General features: G+C 38.6%; 1 protein-coding gene across 1 annotated transcript in view; it reads left to right on the top strand.

Annotated features, from left to right (window-relative positions):
• PEMT (phosphatidylethanolamine N-methyltransferase) overlaps window positions 1–15,075 on the top strand; it is a 158,397-nt gene that overhangs the window by 89,520 nt on the left and 53,802 nt on the right. Inside the window, exon 3 of the mRNA XM_027874443.1 lies at window positions 7,124–7,239. Within this exon, the coding sequence (XP_027730244.1) occupies window positions 7,124–7,239 (116 nt within the window). The remainder of the gene's footprint in view (window positions 1–7,123; window positions 7,240–15,075) is intronic.

The following is a 15,075-nucleotide window of genomic DNA, read 5'->3' as shown; positions in this document are numbered from 1 at the left end:
CAAACAACCAGTTTCATCTACTTTTAGCTGGTTCTGACCTAGAGCGACCTTTCTCTCAATTTCCTTATATGGAAATATAATAGTTTCTTACCTCTCCCACGTATTAGAAATGTTGTGAAAGAAACAGAACAAAAGGAAAAAAAAACCGTGAAAATAGTATACTTGGATCTTGCATTCAGACTCCATCAGTTTTTTTTAGTGGGTCCTAAGAAACAGGTGCAGTGGAGGGATAACCAGATGAAGTGGAGGCATGACCAGGTAGGACAGAGTTTCTCTGGATGTCATAATTTTATTGGGTCATGAGGCCCCTTGCTGTCCTAGTCCTGGATCTTGTGAAACAAATTTATCAACACCCAAGTCGTTTGTTAATCTTATCCACTCCATATTTTAAAAGTCATACCCAAAGTTTGTTATGGAGGGGAGAATCATCACCCTCTGCTCACCTAACATGGTGGGCATCATGCTTACTCCCATCTTCACTAGAACACCTCTTTGTATGGACATCTCTATTTGTCTGAACAGCTGCTGAATTTCCTATTCAAACTTCACCAATAGTCCTGCCTGTGTTGGGGTCTGGTAGTAAAGATTCATTGTCCCATGGAGGACCCCGTTCAAGATATAATTGCACTAGAAGCTTACTGGCCATAAGGAGTGGGAAAGAGTATAAATCCAGTTCTTGGAATCCATTTCTTTGAAAAAAATTTACCCTCGGGGCCACTAGATGGTGCATGTATAGAACTCAGGCCTTGGAGTCAGGAGGACCTGAGTTCAAATCCAGCCTCAGACACGTGACACTTACTAGCTGTGGGACCCTGGGCAAGTCACTTAACCCGACTGCCTCACCAAAAGGGAAAAAAAAAGTTTACCCTTTCTCCCCCTTGCTTGTTCTTTTTCAGGACATGCTACAGAAGGAATTCATCTTTATGGGCCAAGTATGTAGAAGTCACTTTTATCCACTTAAAAACTGACAAAAGGCAGGCCCTGTCTTAAAAGACTTCAATTGATTCAATTCATTATACAAGTACAAATTATCTCCAAGCTGCTCCAGACATGGAATTCTGCATCTAATAAACACCCATTAGACCATGCCCTCAGTAGTCATTGTTTTAAGGATTCTTTGGCTTACTGCTCAAATTTGTTTTGCAACTTGCCAATTCCTTAATGTTAAAAACCTGTCGTCTTTCAGACTTCTTATTTGAAGTCACTCCCCAAGAATTAGTATGGAGGTCAGGGTAAGTAATAGAGCAAACCACAAGCTCTTTACCATCTTCTCTAATTCCCTTTTGTAATCACCCCAACTTTTATTTTCATGTTTTATAATCCTAATTTCTGCAGGGTTTAAGGCATTCTTTAAAGAAACCTTGGCAGGGAGTATGTTTCCAGCCTGTAGCCTATTAGACCCTTCTACAGGGGCCAGCCTGGTTGGGGCCAGCCTGGTTGGGACCACCATGTGAATGCTGCGTTGGGAGATAGTTGGTTGTGGTTTGTCCTTGGTTCTTGAAGAGGACCATGCCATCAGGGAGATGAAGACATGACTTGCAATTGACTTTGATTTGAGTGAGGGAGGGTTGTGCAGTCACCAGCCTCACTTTCTCCTCTTGAGCCATCTGGGTCCAGTGGCCAGATATAGAGCTTTGGGCTCTTTTAAGCTATGGTCTCTTCAGGTTCTCACTTTGAATGAGGCAAAACACCCCTTCAGTGAATAGGCCTCTTTAAGAAGTGAATCAAGGGATGGCCCCTTTAATAAAAAAAGAAAGAAAATCAAACTGGGAGAGGAAGACCCTCAGGGTTGTTGGCCAAAAGAGACAGTTATTATTTACACGCACTCTGAGCCTAGAGAGCCCAAAAATAACCATTAAGTGGTGGTTGGGCTGGGACCTATTGTTTTCCAATCCCTGAAATCCTGAGTGAATTGGGTTTAATGCTTGGTCTTAAGTGAAGGGAACTGAGGGGAACTGAGAGGCTTGTGATAAAAAGGAAAGGAGGAAGGGGCTGTAGCTTCAACCTGATTGCTGCTTCTCAACAACAGCTCTCCAGCACCCCACCTTGCTGTCCACACAAACCAGTATAGCTCCTATCATAGATACTCTGAAGCACTTTGTTAAAATGTATACCCTTTGAAAACAAGGATAGTACCATTGACTATCTCACTGTCCTTAAAAGGTGCGATTTAAATTGGTTTTCCTTAACTGAAGATTGGCTTTTACTGCTACCCAGGTGAGTGCAAACTTGCCTACTACCCTATATCTGGCTGGCTCCCGGCAAGATTATGCTATTGCTCTCTGCTTTGTGCACCAGTTAGTTACTTTGCCCACCCCATATATTTGCAAGGTGGCATATTATATTATGGAGTCAATTGAGCTCTGGGATTGGAGTCAGGAAGACCTGAGTTTAAATGTGGCCTCAGTTTCCTCAACTGTAAAGTGGGAATAATAATAGCAACTACCTCTCAGGGTTTTTGTGAGGGTGAAATGGGATAATCAATCAATAACCCATAAACTTTTATTAAGCACCTACTATGTGCCAGGCGCTGTGCTAACCACTGGAGATACAAAAAGAGGCAAAAGGCATTCCTTGCCCTCAAGGAGCTTACAATCTAACAGGAAAGAAAACACACAAACATTTATATAAAACAAGCTATATACAGCATAAATAGGAAATAATTGATAAAAGGTGCAAGAGTTGAGGGTTTGGGAAAGGCTTCCTATAGAAGGTGGGATTTTGGGTGAGACTTACAGGAAGCCAGGAAGGTCAATAGTTGGAGGAGGAGTTGGAGAAGGGAGAGTGTTCCAGGTATAAGGAACAAGCAGAGAAAACATTTGTGAAGCAATTAGCACAGTGCCAGGCACACAGTAGGCACTATATAAATACTAGCTGCTGTTGTTGTTAATTATTATTACCAATTCCCCAGGAGATTGGCAGCTTTACCAGCCTACTAATAAATCAATAAGGTGAAGGCCTCAGGCTACACCTAATTTCTCCCTATAAACCAGGGGTACTTTATCACTTTTTGTGGCATTCACCCTTTTGGCAGTTCGGTGAAGCCTATGAACCTGTTCTCAATATAATGTTTTTAAATGGGTAAAATAAAATACATAGGATTACAAAAGAAACTATATTAAAATGCAAGTATTAAAATATTTAAAACAAATTTGTGATAGTAATATCTGCTTTATTAATATGCTAAGTAACAAAAAAAAACATTTAAAATATAGACAAGACAAAGTTAAATTTTATTTCTTGATTGTATCAGTGTGAAAATTATCGTTGCTTAGCTTGAATAAAAACTTTAAACTGGGTGGTCTTTGTGGCCACACACACACACACACACACACACACACACACACACACGTCATGTTGGATGTACAGTTGATTTGGATTTTTTTGTTCTGATGGTTACAAATGTTAAAAATTGCAATATGTTGTTGCAAATGGAATTACAGTTACTTGGCTCACTTTATTTTTTAAAAGCATTTCTCAATTTATTTTGATTTATCAACAATCACTTCCATAAGCTTTTGAGTTTAAATTTTTCTCCCTCTCCCTGTCCCTCCCCAAGACGGCACGCAATCTGATATAGGCTCTACATATACATTCCTATTAAACATATTTTCACATTAGTGATGTTGTAAGGAAGAATTAGAACCAATAGGAGAAACCACAAGAAAGATGAAACCAAACAAAACAGAAGAAAAGAAATAGAAAATAATATGCTTCGATCTGCATGCAAACTCCATGGTTCTTTCTTTGGATTTGGATAGCATTTTCCATCAAGAGGTCTTTGGAGATGTCTTAGATCCTTGCATTGCCGAGAAAGGCTATGTCTCTGAAAGTTAGTCCTGGAACAACGTGCAATATTACTGTGTACAATGTTTTCCTGGTTCTGCTCATTTCACTCAGCATCAGTCCATACAAGTCTTTCCAAGTTTACCAGAAGTCTGCCTGCTCATCATTTCTTATAGCACAATAGTATTCCATTACATTCATATACCACAACTTGTTCAGTCATTCCCAAATTGATGAGCATCCCCTCAATCTCCAGTTCTTGGCCACCATAAAAAGATCTGCTATAAATATTTTTGTACATGTGGATCCTTTTCCCATTTGTATGGTTTCTTTGGGATGCAGACCTAGAAGTAGTATTGCTGGGTCAAAGGGTATGCACAATTTTATACCCTTTTGGCATAAGAACCTCAATTTTTTTTAAAAGAACCTCAATTTTACCTTTCTCTCAAATCACAGAACCACAGCAGCTCAGAGTTGGCAGGAGGCCATCTAGTCTAATTTGTATTTGAACCAGGATCCCCTTGTTTCTACTTTTGGATAGTTTCATTTGGGAACTTTCCCTTCCATTGAGGTTTTCAGGTGGTCCATTTTAAGAGTTGTTTTACGCTGAATCTATTTGATTTATTAGTGAGATGAAACTTTTTTTTTCCACATTAATTGTGGAAAATTAGCCAAACTTTCTGTACTTGGGCAGTTGATTCTTTGGTGCAAAGTGTTCAAAGGCATTTATCCTTGTATCATCCCAGAGATGACTTCTCAGGGCCGCTGTGGCACTAGGACAGTGTGATTTTACAGATGAGGAAGCTGAGACTCAGAAAGGTGCACTGACCTGCAAAGTCATCCAGCCAGTTCGTGGTGGAGACAGCTCAACCACACGTCTCTTGATTTCTTTCTACTCCTCTGTTGTTCTTTCTCATTACAGACCTTCACATCATAATTGCTATTGAGAAAATGCACGATGACTAAATGCTCTTAGGAATTCAGTATTGCTTTACAAATCAATTTGCATTTTATTTATCACAGGACATCTAATACATTTGAAAAAATAGTAATACATATATTGTGAAATATGTATCATATTTAGTCTGTAGAAACTATTATTCAAAATTTAACAAACATTAAGTATCTACTATGTGCCAAGCATCCTGCTAGTCACTTGGAATGCAAAGGCCAAAATATAACAGCTGCTGCCCTCAATGAGCTTATATTCCATTGGAAAGGGAAGAGGAAGGGAATAATCATTTAAATAGTGCCTACTATGTGCTAAGCTCTATGCTAAGTACTTCTACAAATATTATCTCATTTGATCCTCACAACATCCCTGTAAAGTAGGTGCTATTACTTCCCTCATTTTACTTTTGAGGAAACTGAGACAAACAGGTTAAGTGATTCCCAGGGTTACACAGCTTATAAATGATGCCAAATTTGAACTCAAGTCTTCCTGACTATAGGCACTGTGTTCTATCTACTGCTCCACCAGCTTCATGGGGGGAAAAAGGAAGCAACATGCACACAGATAAGTAGATGGAAAGTATTTTAGGGGGCTGGCACTAACACCTGGAGGCGATAGAGAATAGCTTCATGTAGGATGTTATACTTGAGTTAAACCTTGAAGGACGCTAGAGAATCCAAGAAGTAGAGATGAAGAAGTGTGAATTTCAGGCATGTGAAACAGACAGGGGGAGGCAGAAGCAAGAGATGGAATGTCCGGTTTGAGAAACAGCACGTGGACCAGCCTGGCTAGAACGTACAGTGGATGGAGAGTAATGTGCACTAAGCCTGAAAAGGTTGACCCAAAGCAGCTTTTGAAAGGCTTTAAATGTCCAACAGAGGAGTTTATGTTTTATTCTAGCTCAGTACAAGTAGCTTCTTGAGCAAGGGAACATTCCTGTGCTTTAGGAACATCCCTTTGGTGCCTGGGTGCAGGATAAATTTGGAGAGGAAGGAGACTTGACATAGAGAAGTTAATTAGAGGACAATTGCAATAATCCAGGTGAGGAGTTATTGGGCCATAGTGGTGACCATGTGAGTGGAGAGAAGGGGTTGCATGTAAGAAACCTGGCAACTGATGATCTCAGGAATAATGAGAGTGAATAGGTGAAGAGGACTCCCCAGGTTGCAAAATTGCATAGCTAGAAGGATAGTGGCACCCCCATGAGAGAAAGGGAAGTTAGCAGGATGGTTGAGTTTGAGAGGAAAAACGACTTCTGTTTTGGATTTGTTGAGTCTGAGATGTATATGCAACATGCTGTTCTTCAGAATGTCCTTATGACTTTGGTGCTGTTTGTGGTTTTACAAATGAGAACAAAGCTGAGAGTTTCAATGATGGAAGGAAAAACCTAATCATTAGAGATGTAAAGAAGTCACTAGGTTCTCCCTTCCTGGAGGTATTTAGTTGGAGGCTGTATTGTTGGAGATCTTAACAAAAGGGATTCTTGATAAGATTTGGAGTTGGACTGTCTGACCTCTGAGGTGCCTTCCAGCCCTATGATACTTCTTTGTGACGAGCTCAATGTCTTGTGGCTAGTAAGTCATGGGGCAAGAAGTGGAATCTAGGTCTGTCCAGAGCTCTTTCCATGATACCACAGTGAATGAATGTAAAGTCTGAATTATGGAATATAGCATTTTCGATGTAATCTTTTTTTTTGCTTTTAAACAGGAAATGTGTTATCTAATGAAGGTCCTTAGCCTGTTGTAATAGATAAACATGGCTTGTTATTAGCATACTCATTTCTGTATGTAAATGGTGATTTTAAAACATTTGGAAATAATTCAGTATCCCTAAATAGTTTAATTATACCACCCACCACCACCCCCTTACAACATTACTTAAGCTGTTAATTTATTTTAGAGATAAAGTGAAGACAAGTCCAAAGGTCTATCCTTTTTGCTTTCTTTTATCTGCAGTAGGTAACACTCATATTTGCTGCAGCAGCTGATCTGCTTTCTAATTTCCTCTGGTCTTAGAAAACAGATAATTAAAGTTTTTAATATTGTCTATAAACTAAAAGTCAGTTGACTCTAAAGGAAGACCTGAGTGTAAGACATGAACTTTAGCTCTGCTTGGCTGCTCCAAGGACTTGTTTTGTTTCCTTTCTAGTCACTGGCTATGTTCTAGATATAGGTAGTCTTAGGCAAGTAGCCCCAGCCATACAACATTAACATATGTTGCCAGAATAGAGATCTTCATGTTACCTATTTTCATGAATAAACAGGACTGGTGATGAGCATATCATTTTATGTGAATGTATTTTGCTAAAGTCACTGAATGTTCACATAAAATGGGTTGGCAGGATTTCCTAAAATATTTTCTCCTTTTCTTCTTTCTCATCTGTAGGTTGCGAGATGGGAATACAAAACACGCAAGCTGAGCCGGGCCTTTGGATCTCCCTATCTTGCATGTTACTGTCTGGGCACAATCGTCCTGCTGTTGAACTTCCTCAGGTCTCACTGGTAAGCTACTGACTTATTCTTGAGCAGCCCTCTTTTTTTTAGACCATCCTATTTATCTCCCAGCATATCATTTTCTGGCCCTTTGGTAATCTCTTCTCCTGGCATGTTTCTGCTTTTCCTCAAAGGTAAAATTTTTCCCAACTCCCCCAGTTGTTCCCAGTTCCCCAAAAACAAACAAGTCTGTTTTTAACTTAAATAGCAAAAAAAAAATTATTGGTATAATATTTGGAAGAACAAAGGGGATATGTTTTAAATAATAACTCACATTTATGTAGTGCTTTAACATTTACAAAAATGCTCTCTTCACAATGAATCTGTAGGGTAGATAGAACATACTTGCCCTAGAGATGGATAATGTGATGGAATGGAAAGTTTCATCACTCCATTTTACAGATGAGGAAATTGAGGCTCAGATTAAATTTCACACTCCTGAATACATAGCCAGTAAATGTTCAAGGCAATCTAGGTATCCCAGACTATAAATCTAATGATTTTTCCATTCTTCAATGCTGCTTTGTAAAATAAAATGGATAGCATTTTATGGATGGATGGATGGATAGATAGATAAATAGAGTGATGTGACACACACACAGGATTGGTCATCCATGCTGTGAAAAGCATAAGTATCATCTAGCATTTGAAAGGGAGCGCTTAGGAGGCTCAGAATGTAGAAACATACAAATCTCAGCTTCTTCACTCATACTGGGCTTGCCCTTTTGCCTCTGTAAAATGGGTGTAATTGTACACATCTCTATAGCCAGACTGAGGAATAAGCAGGATGGGGACAGTGCTCTAATCAGGACTGATGATGAGTTAGAAGGTGAGTGTCAGAAGGACCTTGGAAACCACCTAGTGGAGCCCCCTTGCTCTATGGGGAGGAAGCCAAGATCCAGGGAAAAGGAAGATTATCTTCTCCAAGGTCACCCAGCTAGCAGAGAACTTTGGTCTCTTTAAATCACAGTCCAGTTTCTTTGTATCCTTCACATTTACTTCTCTGATTATGGTCTATCCTAATGGAGCCAGAGATAAATAGTATGAATAAACAAAATTCCTAGATAAAACTAAAACTTCATTCTGAGCATTAGTTTCATTTTATCCCTCTGGCAGTCTCCAAGGAGGTACACACTTAAACTCAAAGGAAAAACAGATAACCCACCCTTTAACTTATCTTCTTTTGTATCTGAACATCAACTTTCTTACTGAATATTGAGGCTTCAAAAATCATCATTTATTCCATCCTTCTGCTCAAAAAAATGAACCAAAACAGTGCCCCTCTGGAAACTGAAGGTGACCTGAACTTAGCTCCCAGGTGTTAGGTTTTCTGCATTACCTGGAGTAAATCTGTCCTTTGCAGCCTCCCTCCTCTTCTGGGCAGAATTTATCCTTGGTGACCCTTAGTTCTTGTGTCTTTGTTCCTTTCTATTTCCCAGGTACTCAGAACCCTTATTCTACCTACCCAGCACTATACTTATGCCTAGTAAGAACCTACCCAGCACTATACTTCCTCCATTAATTGAACCTGATCCATTTTCTCAAAGTCACATAAGATGACTTCTGTGTAATTTGGTAACTGAATTCAGGCTAATCTACTAAGCCAGTGGATTAATGTGTAATATACCCATTTTCCAGGGAGGGTATAGTGTCTTAACCCAAAATAGAAGTAGTAGAATGTTCAGGGGTGTTAGAAAGATGTTTTCAGATATGGGTATCTTGTAAACCTCTCTAATGTAGATGACCATTTATTCTGCATGTGTAGGGCTAGTCCTGCCTATTCGGAGTTAGAGGTCAAGGCAAAACCTTGGGTGAGTCTCATAAATGGATATTGTTTCTATACTAGTCAGGTTAGCCCAAAGGTACCTAATTTTCTAATTTGGGCATCAAATAAGTTATGTCCTACTGACTTTCATTAGTTTCTAATTCAGAGTTTGGTGGTTAGAGGTAGGGGATACGCCAAGAAGTGTGTTAGGGAAGGTGAGAGATTCTTTTATAAAAAGGCAGATTTAGATTTGATATTAGGAAAAACCTCCTACATTAGCATCATCCTAAGTGAAATGAATGAGCCACCTTGAGCTTAACAGGCTTTCCCTCAGTTAAAAAAAAAAAATTAAAGCAAAGGCTGGGTGATTGCTCTTTGGCTATTCTTTAAGAAGCCCTGGGGTCCAGTAGCCCTTTACTCCCCCAGAAACAGCTGAGGCTGCAGCTAGAGCAGGTTCAGTGGTGGGTGAAAATCTCAAGGGGTTGGGTTCCCACTACTGCCCACACAGAATGGACCTGCACAGAGCTATAGGGTTTTTTTTTTTGTTTTTTTACTTTTGCAGTTATTCCGATAATAAAATGTAAACATGCATGAGTGGGAAGAACAAAGTGTACTTCTGTATTTTCAGATACCCTCAAAAATGAAAATCCCAGGTCCTATGGAGTTGCAGAGTTCCATGGTATCTTGTGATACCTGACAGTCTCACAAGGACCCCCTTGTTAAAGCTGAGAATTCCACCACCGATGATCCTTTCCTTTGAGTAAAGCAAAGCTCTCTCTCTGCTTTCTATTTTTAAAATGTAAATATTACTAGAAGGGTATAACATTAATACCCTAACATTTTTCTGAATGAGGCTGGCAGAGCCTTTTGTCTTTGAGGAAGAGTTATTCCTCTTGTGTTCCAAACACAGAACTGGGAGTTGGGAGATCTGAGCATTAGTCCTTCTTGTTCCACTAAGTATGTGACCTTAGGCAGCTTATTTCTCCTCTCTGGGTATCTGTAAACCTTCTCTGCAAAATGAGAGGTTTGAACTAGATAATCTAAAAGGTTCCCTTCCACATTTTATTTATTTATTTATTTTTTAATTTATTTTGATTTATCAATAATCACTTCCATATGCTTTTGAGGTTTAAAATTTTTCTCCTCCTTCCTCCCCACCACCCTCCCCAAGTCGGCGCACAATCTGATATAGGCTATACATTTACCTTGATATTAAACATATTTTCACATTAGTGATGTTGTAAGTAGAAATTAAAACCTATAGGACGGACCATCAGAAAGAGGAAACAAAACTCAACAAAAGAGAAAAAAAATAACAATTAGGCTTCCATAGTTCTTTCTTTGGGTGTGGATAGCATTTTCCATCACAAGGCCTCAGGAGATGTCTTAGATCCTTGTGTTGCCGGGAAGGGTTAAGTTTATCAATATCAGTCATCACACAACGTGGCTGTTGTTGTGTACAATGTTCTCTTGGTTCTGCTCACTTCACTCAGCATCAGACCATACAAGTCTTTCCAGGTTTTTCTGAAGTCAGCCTGTTCATCATTTCTTATAGCATAATAGTATTCCATTACATTCATATACCACAACTTGCTTAGCCATTCCCCAGTTGATGGGCATCCTCTCAGTTTCCAATTCTTTGCCACCACAAAAAGAGCTGCTATGAATATTTTTGTACTTGTGGGTCCTTTTCCCATTTGTGTGATCTCTTTGGGATATAGCCCTAGAAGTGCTATTGCTGGGTCAAAGGGTATGCCCATTTTTATAGCCCTTTGGGCATAGTTCCAAATCAATCTCCAAAATGGTTGCATCATTTCACAACTCCACCAACAATGCATTAGTGTTCCAATTTTCCCACATCTTCTCCAATATTTATCATTTTCCTGTTTTGTCATGTTGGCCATTCTGATAGGTGTGATGTAGTACCTCAGAGTTGTTTTGGTTTGCATTTCTCTAATCAATAGTGATTTAGAGCATTTTTTCATATGACTATAGATGGCTTTAATTTCTTCATCTGAGAACTGTCTGTTCATATCCTTTGACCATTTATCAATTGGGGAATGGCTGATATTCTTATAAATTTGACTTAATTCTCTATATATTTTAGAAATGAGGCCCTTATCAGAGAGACTGGTTGTAAAAATTCTTTCCCGATTTTCTACCTTCCTTCTCATCTTAGTTGGATTGGCTTTGTTTGTGCAAAAACTTTTCAACTTAATGTAATCAAAATTATCTATTTTCCTTTCATAATGTTCTCTATCTCCTGTTTGGTCATGAATTCTTCTGTTCTCCGTAGATTTGACAGGTAAACTATTCCTTGTTCTCTCAGTTTGCTTATAGTATCAGCCTTTATATCTAAATCATGTACCCATTTTGATTTTATTTTGGTATATGGTGTAAGATTTGGTCTATGCCTAGTTTCAGCCATACTGTTTTCCAGTTTTCCCAGCAGTTTTTTTCCAAGAGTGGGTTCTTATCCCAGAAGCTGGGGTCTTTGGGTTTATCAAATAATAGATTACTATAGTCATTGACTACTATGTCTTGCATACTTAACCTGTTCCACTGATCCACCACTCTATTTCTTAGCCAGTACCAAGCAGTTTTGATGATTACTGCTTTATAACACAATTTAAGATCTGGAATGGCTAGGCCACCTTCCCCTGCATTTCTTTTCATTAGTTCTCTTGATATTCTGGACCTTTTGTTCTTCCAAATGAATCTTGTTATTATTTTTTCTAACTCTATAAAATAATTTTTTGGTAGTTTGATTGGTGTGGCACTGAATAAGTAAATTAGCTTAGGTATAATTGTCATTTTTATTATATTAGCTTGGCCTACCCATGAGCAACTGATGTGTTTCCAATTATTTAGATCTGATTTTATTTGCATGAAAAGTGTTATGTAATTGTGTTCATAGAGTTCCTGGGTTCGTTTCAGGAGGTAGACTCCTAAATATTTTATAATGTTTACAGTAAGTTTAAATGGAATTTCTCTTTCTACCCTTCCACCTTTACCACACATTTTAGTTTCACTATTTTGCCTGGAGCTCCCTTCTCTGTCATTACTCTCCTGGACCACTGAGATTCCTATTTCTTTCTCTTTCATTCACCATGGCATGGCGTCTGAACATTTGAGGATTGTGCTGTGCCAAAAAAGTACAGAGTGTTTCAAGAAATTGTTGCTCTTATCTGGAGAAGATAAGTGTTGAACCAGTCCTGATTTTAATTAAAGATGTTCTCCTATTTCAATCTTTTTTTCCCCCTAGGAATGGAGTAGGGGAAGATGGGTCAAGGGAGAAGGTTCCCTAGTGTCCAGAAGAACTGAGTGTGAGGTCCCCTATATGAGTCAGCCCTATTAAGGAGGTTCTCAACAGGACTTTTTAATTCATTTATGTAATTACAGCTATCTTTTGACCAAGGCCTAACAATTGTGTTAAAGCAAGTCCTTACCAGATAATTTAAGCTGAATTCTTTCCACAGGCAACAACATTCTCTCATGTCCAAAGTGCAATTACAGAACATTCTCTGTCACAGTGGGACTCAGTGCAAACAGTGGTGGTGGGGATTAGGATCTGGTTTCCCTAAGCTCACCATTCTCTTTGTTACCAAGAAAGTGCAAATCTCAAAGTTCTCTTCTGTTCTGCGCATATGTTGGTTTTAATAGAGGACTCTGTAACAACCATGTTCTTCTATGTTGTGTCTGTGCTGGCTGAAAATAGCAGAATCCTCAGTAAGGAGTGAAAGAGAATGCCCAAGTTGATTCTGGGTCACTTTCAGGTTTTGTTGCTATTGTTATATAGTATTTCATTTTTTCTAATTACATGTAAAGACAATTTTAAACATTCATTTTTTAAAAAATTTTTATTTTGAAATTTTATCCCTACTTACCTTCTCCCCTCCCTCAAAAGGTGAGAATTTTAAATAGATTATACATGTGCATTCATGTAAAACATATTTCCATATTAATCAAGTTGTGAAAGAAGAAACCTACCAAAAGGAGAAAACCGTGGAAAAGATAAAGTTAAAATCGTATGTTTCGATCAGCATTCAGACTCCATCAGTTTTTTCTCTATGTGTAGATAGTATTTTTGATCACAAGTCTTTTAGAATTGCCTTGGATCATTGTATTGCTGAGAAAAATTAAGTTATTCGTAGTTCATCATCGCACAATGTTGCTGTTACTGTGTACAATGTTCTCCTAGTTCTGTTCACTTCGCTTTGCATCAGTTCACATAAGTCTTTCCTGAGTCACTTTGAAGACCACAAAGCAACTTCCTTGATATTTGTTACAGTATGTTCTCTTAGAATTGGGAAAAAAAATTTGAAAGTGACAAAGTTGAAGGGGGAAGGAGCTCAGTGTTTTGTCATGCTCCCAGAAAGATATGTAGGAACAATGTATTTGTAGAGCCTATATCAGATTGAGGAGAGGGGAGGAGAGGGACCTGGAGAAAATTTATAACTCAAAAGCTTATGGAAGTGAATGTTGAAAACTAAAATAAATTAATTTAAAAAAAGGTATGTAGAAACGTTGTATTTAGTTAGAAGGGACCTTAGAGATCATTTAATCTGACCTCATTTTACAGTAAAGAAACAGAGACTTGGAAAGGGGAGGTAACTTGCCCAAGGTCACACAGGAATCTAGTCCCTGAGCTTGAATTCTTCACTAATTGGGCTAATTAAATCCTACTTGCCCTTCAAGCCCCACCTCCTTCTCATTTATTTGTCTAGCCTCCACTATCTCTTCCCTCAATTCCTACATTACCAGCAGTTTCTACCACATAATGCAGGATTTAGTCATATAAGGTTTTTATATTTAGTTGCTTTGGATGCATTAATTTTGTCTTCTTAGTTAGATCATAAGCTTTTTTTTAGGACAGAATAGGTCTCCTCTGTACTGTTGGGGGGGAGCGGTGAGAAAGCCTCCCTCACTGCCAAAGTGCAAAAATTTATACCATTAGAGACTGATATCCTTAGCTTTGGAAGGCCAAATTTAAGTGTCCCTTGTTAAAATATTGCTATTTCCATGGGAAATATCTGTAGTGTTAAAATAAAAAAGGCACCAATAAAATTTTTGAAATACACACAAACACATACATACATACATACATGCATGCCTTCCTCCAGCTGTATAATTCAGACAGCCCTGGGTAATGGAATAATTTCAAGCCACTATCTACTACTACCTTTTCAGGATTCAGTTTGTCAGATACTTAGAACTATTCTTGCTGGAACAGGGGACAGTACAGGTATTATATTCCTGAGTAGGCAAAGGGAGATAAATAATAAAAGGGATGGAGAGAGCCGCAGAAACAAATTTTTCTAGATTCGTAAATTTGCTTAGAGCTGGACCCACTGGATAAGATAAAACCAGTGTCTTTCTTGGCTGCAATTCTCCTACTGGTTTTAAGTATAGATGAGGGAAATTCTGAGCTTTCTTTCATTTAGGCTAATTTTGGTTAGAACTTCTCTCTAGCACCTTGGCCATGTCTCCATTGTGAATTAGTACTGTTGGAAAATGGGCCCTCTGACGCATAGAAGCAGGGCAGTGTTGTTCCTATCATGTTACATTTAACATGCACTTCATACAACACAAGTTAATTGTTTCATATAAAATCCTCTTCTGTGCTTGTATGTTGAAATGTTTGGATCTATTGATGTTAATTTAATAACGATAAAGGCTAATTTATTTAAAAAACTTTTTTAAATTAAAATTAAAAAAGAAAATGGAGCCAATGTGCAAAGAAATTGCATGTTATCAATCTCTTGCCCAGTGGCCTGAAGCAATTGCTAAATTGACCAAGGCAAGTTGAATACATGGTGTTGATAGCCCATGGCAGTGGAGGGGTGAGATGGTCCAGTGCTGAGGGTCTAAGCCTAGTCTCCCCAGCCAAGTTCCAGAAGCACACAGAAGGTCTTTTTTATTGTTTCCTGGTCTTTGCAAGCAACACTTCAGGATTTCTTGGAGGTACACCTGGCACATCAAAATGCCTTGAGGTTTTTCCCTTCCCTTTGGCAGCTTTTGACTAGAAATGTCTGTGTGTGTGTGTGTGTGTGTGTGTGTGTGTGTGTGTGTGTGTGTGT

This window comes from Vombatus ursinus, unplaced genomic scaffold (assembly GCF_900497805.2).
Source record: "Vombatus ursinus unplaced genomic scaffold, bare-nosed wombat genome assembly UNPS02014807.1, whole genome shotgun sequence".
NCBI lineage: Eukaryota > Metazoa > Chordata > Mammalia > Diprotodontia > Vombatidae > Vombatus > Vombatus ursinus.
The sequence above is the reverse complement of the archived record's forward strand: the minus strand, read 5'-3'. Positions and strand labels throughout refer to the sequence as shown.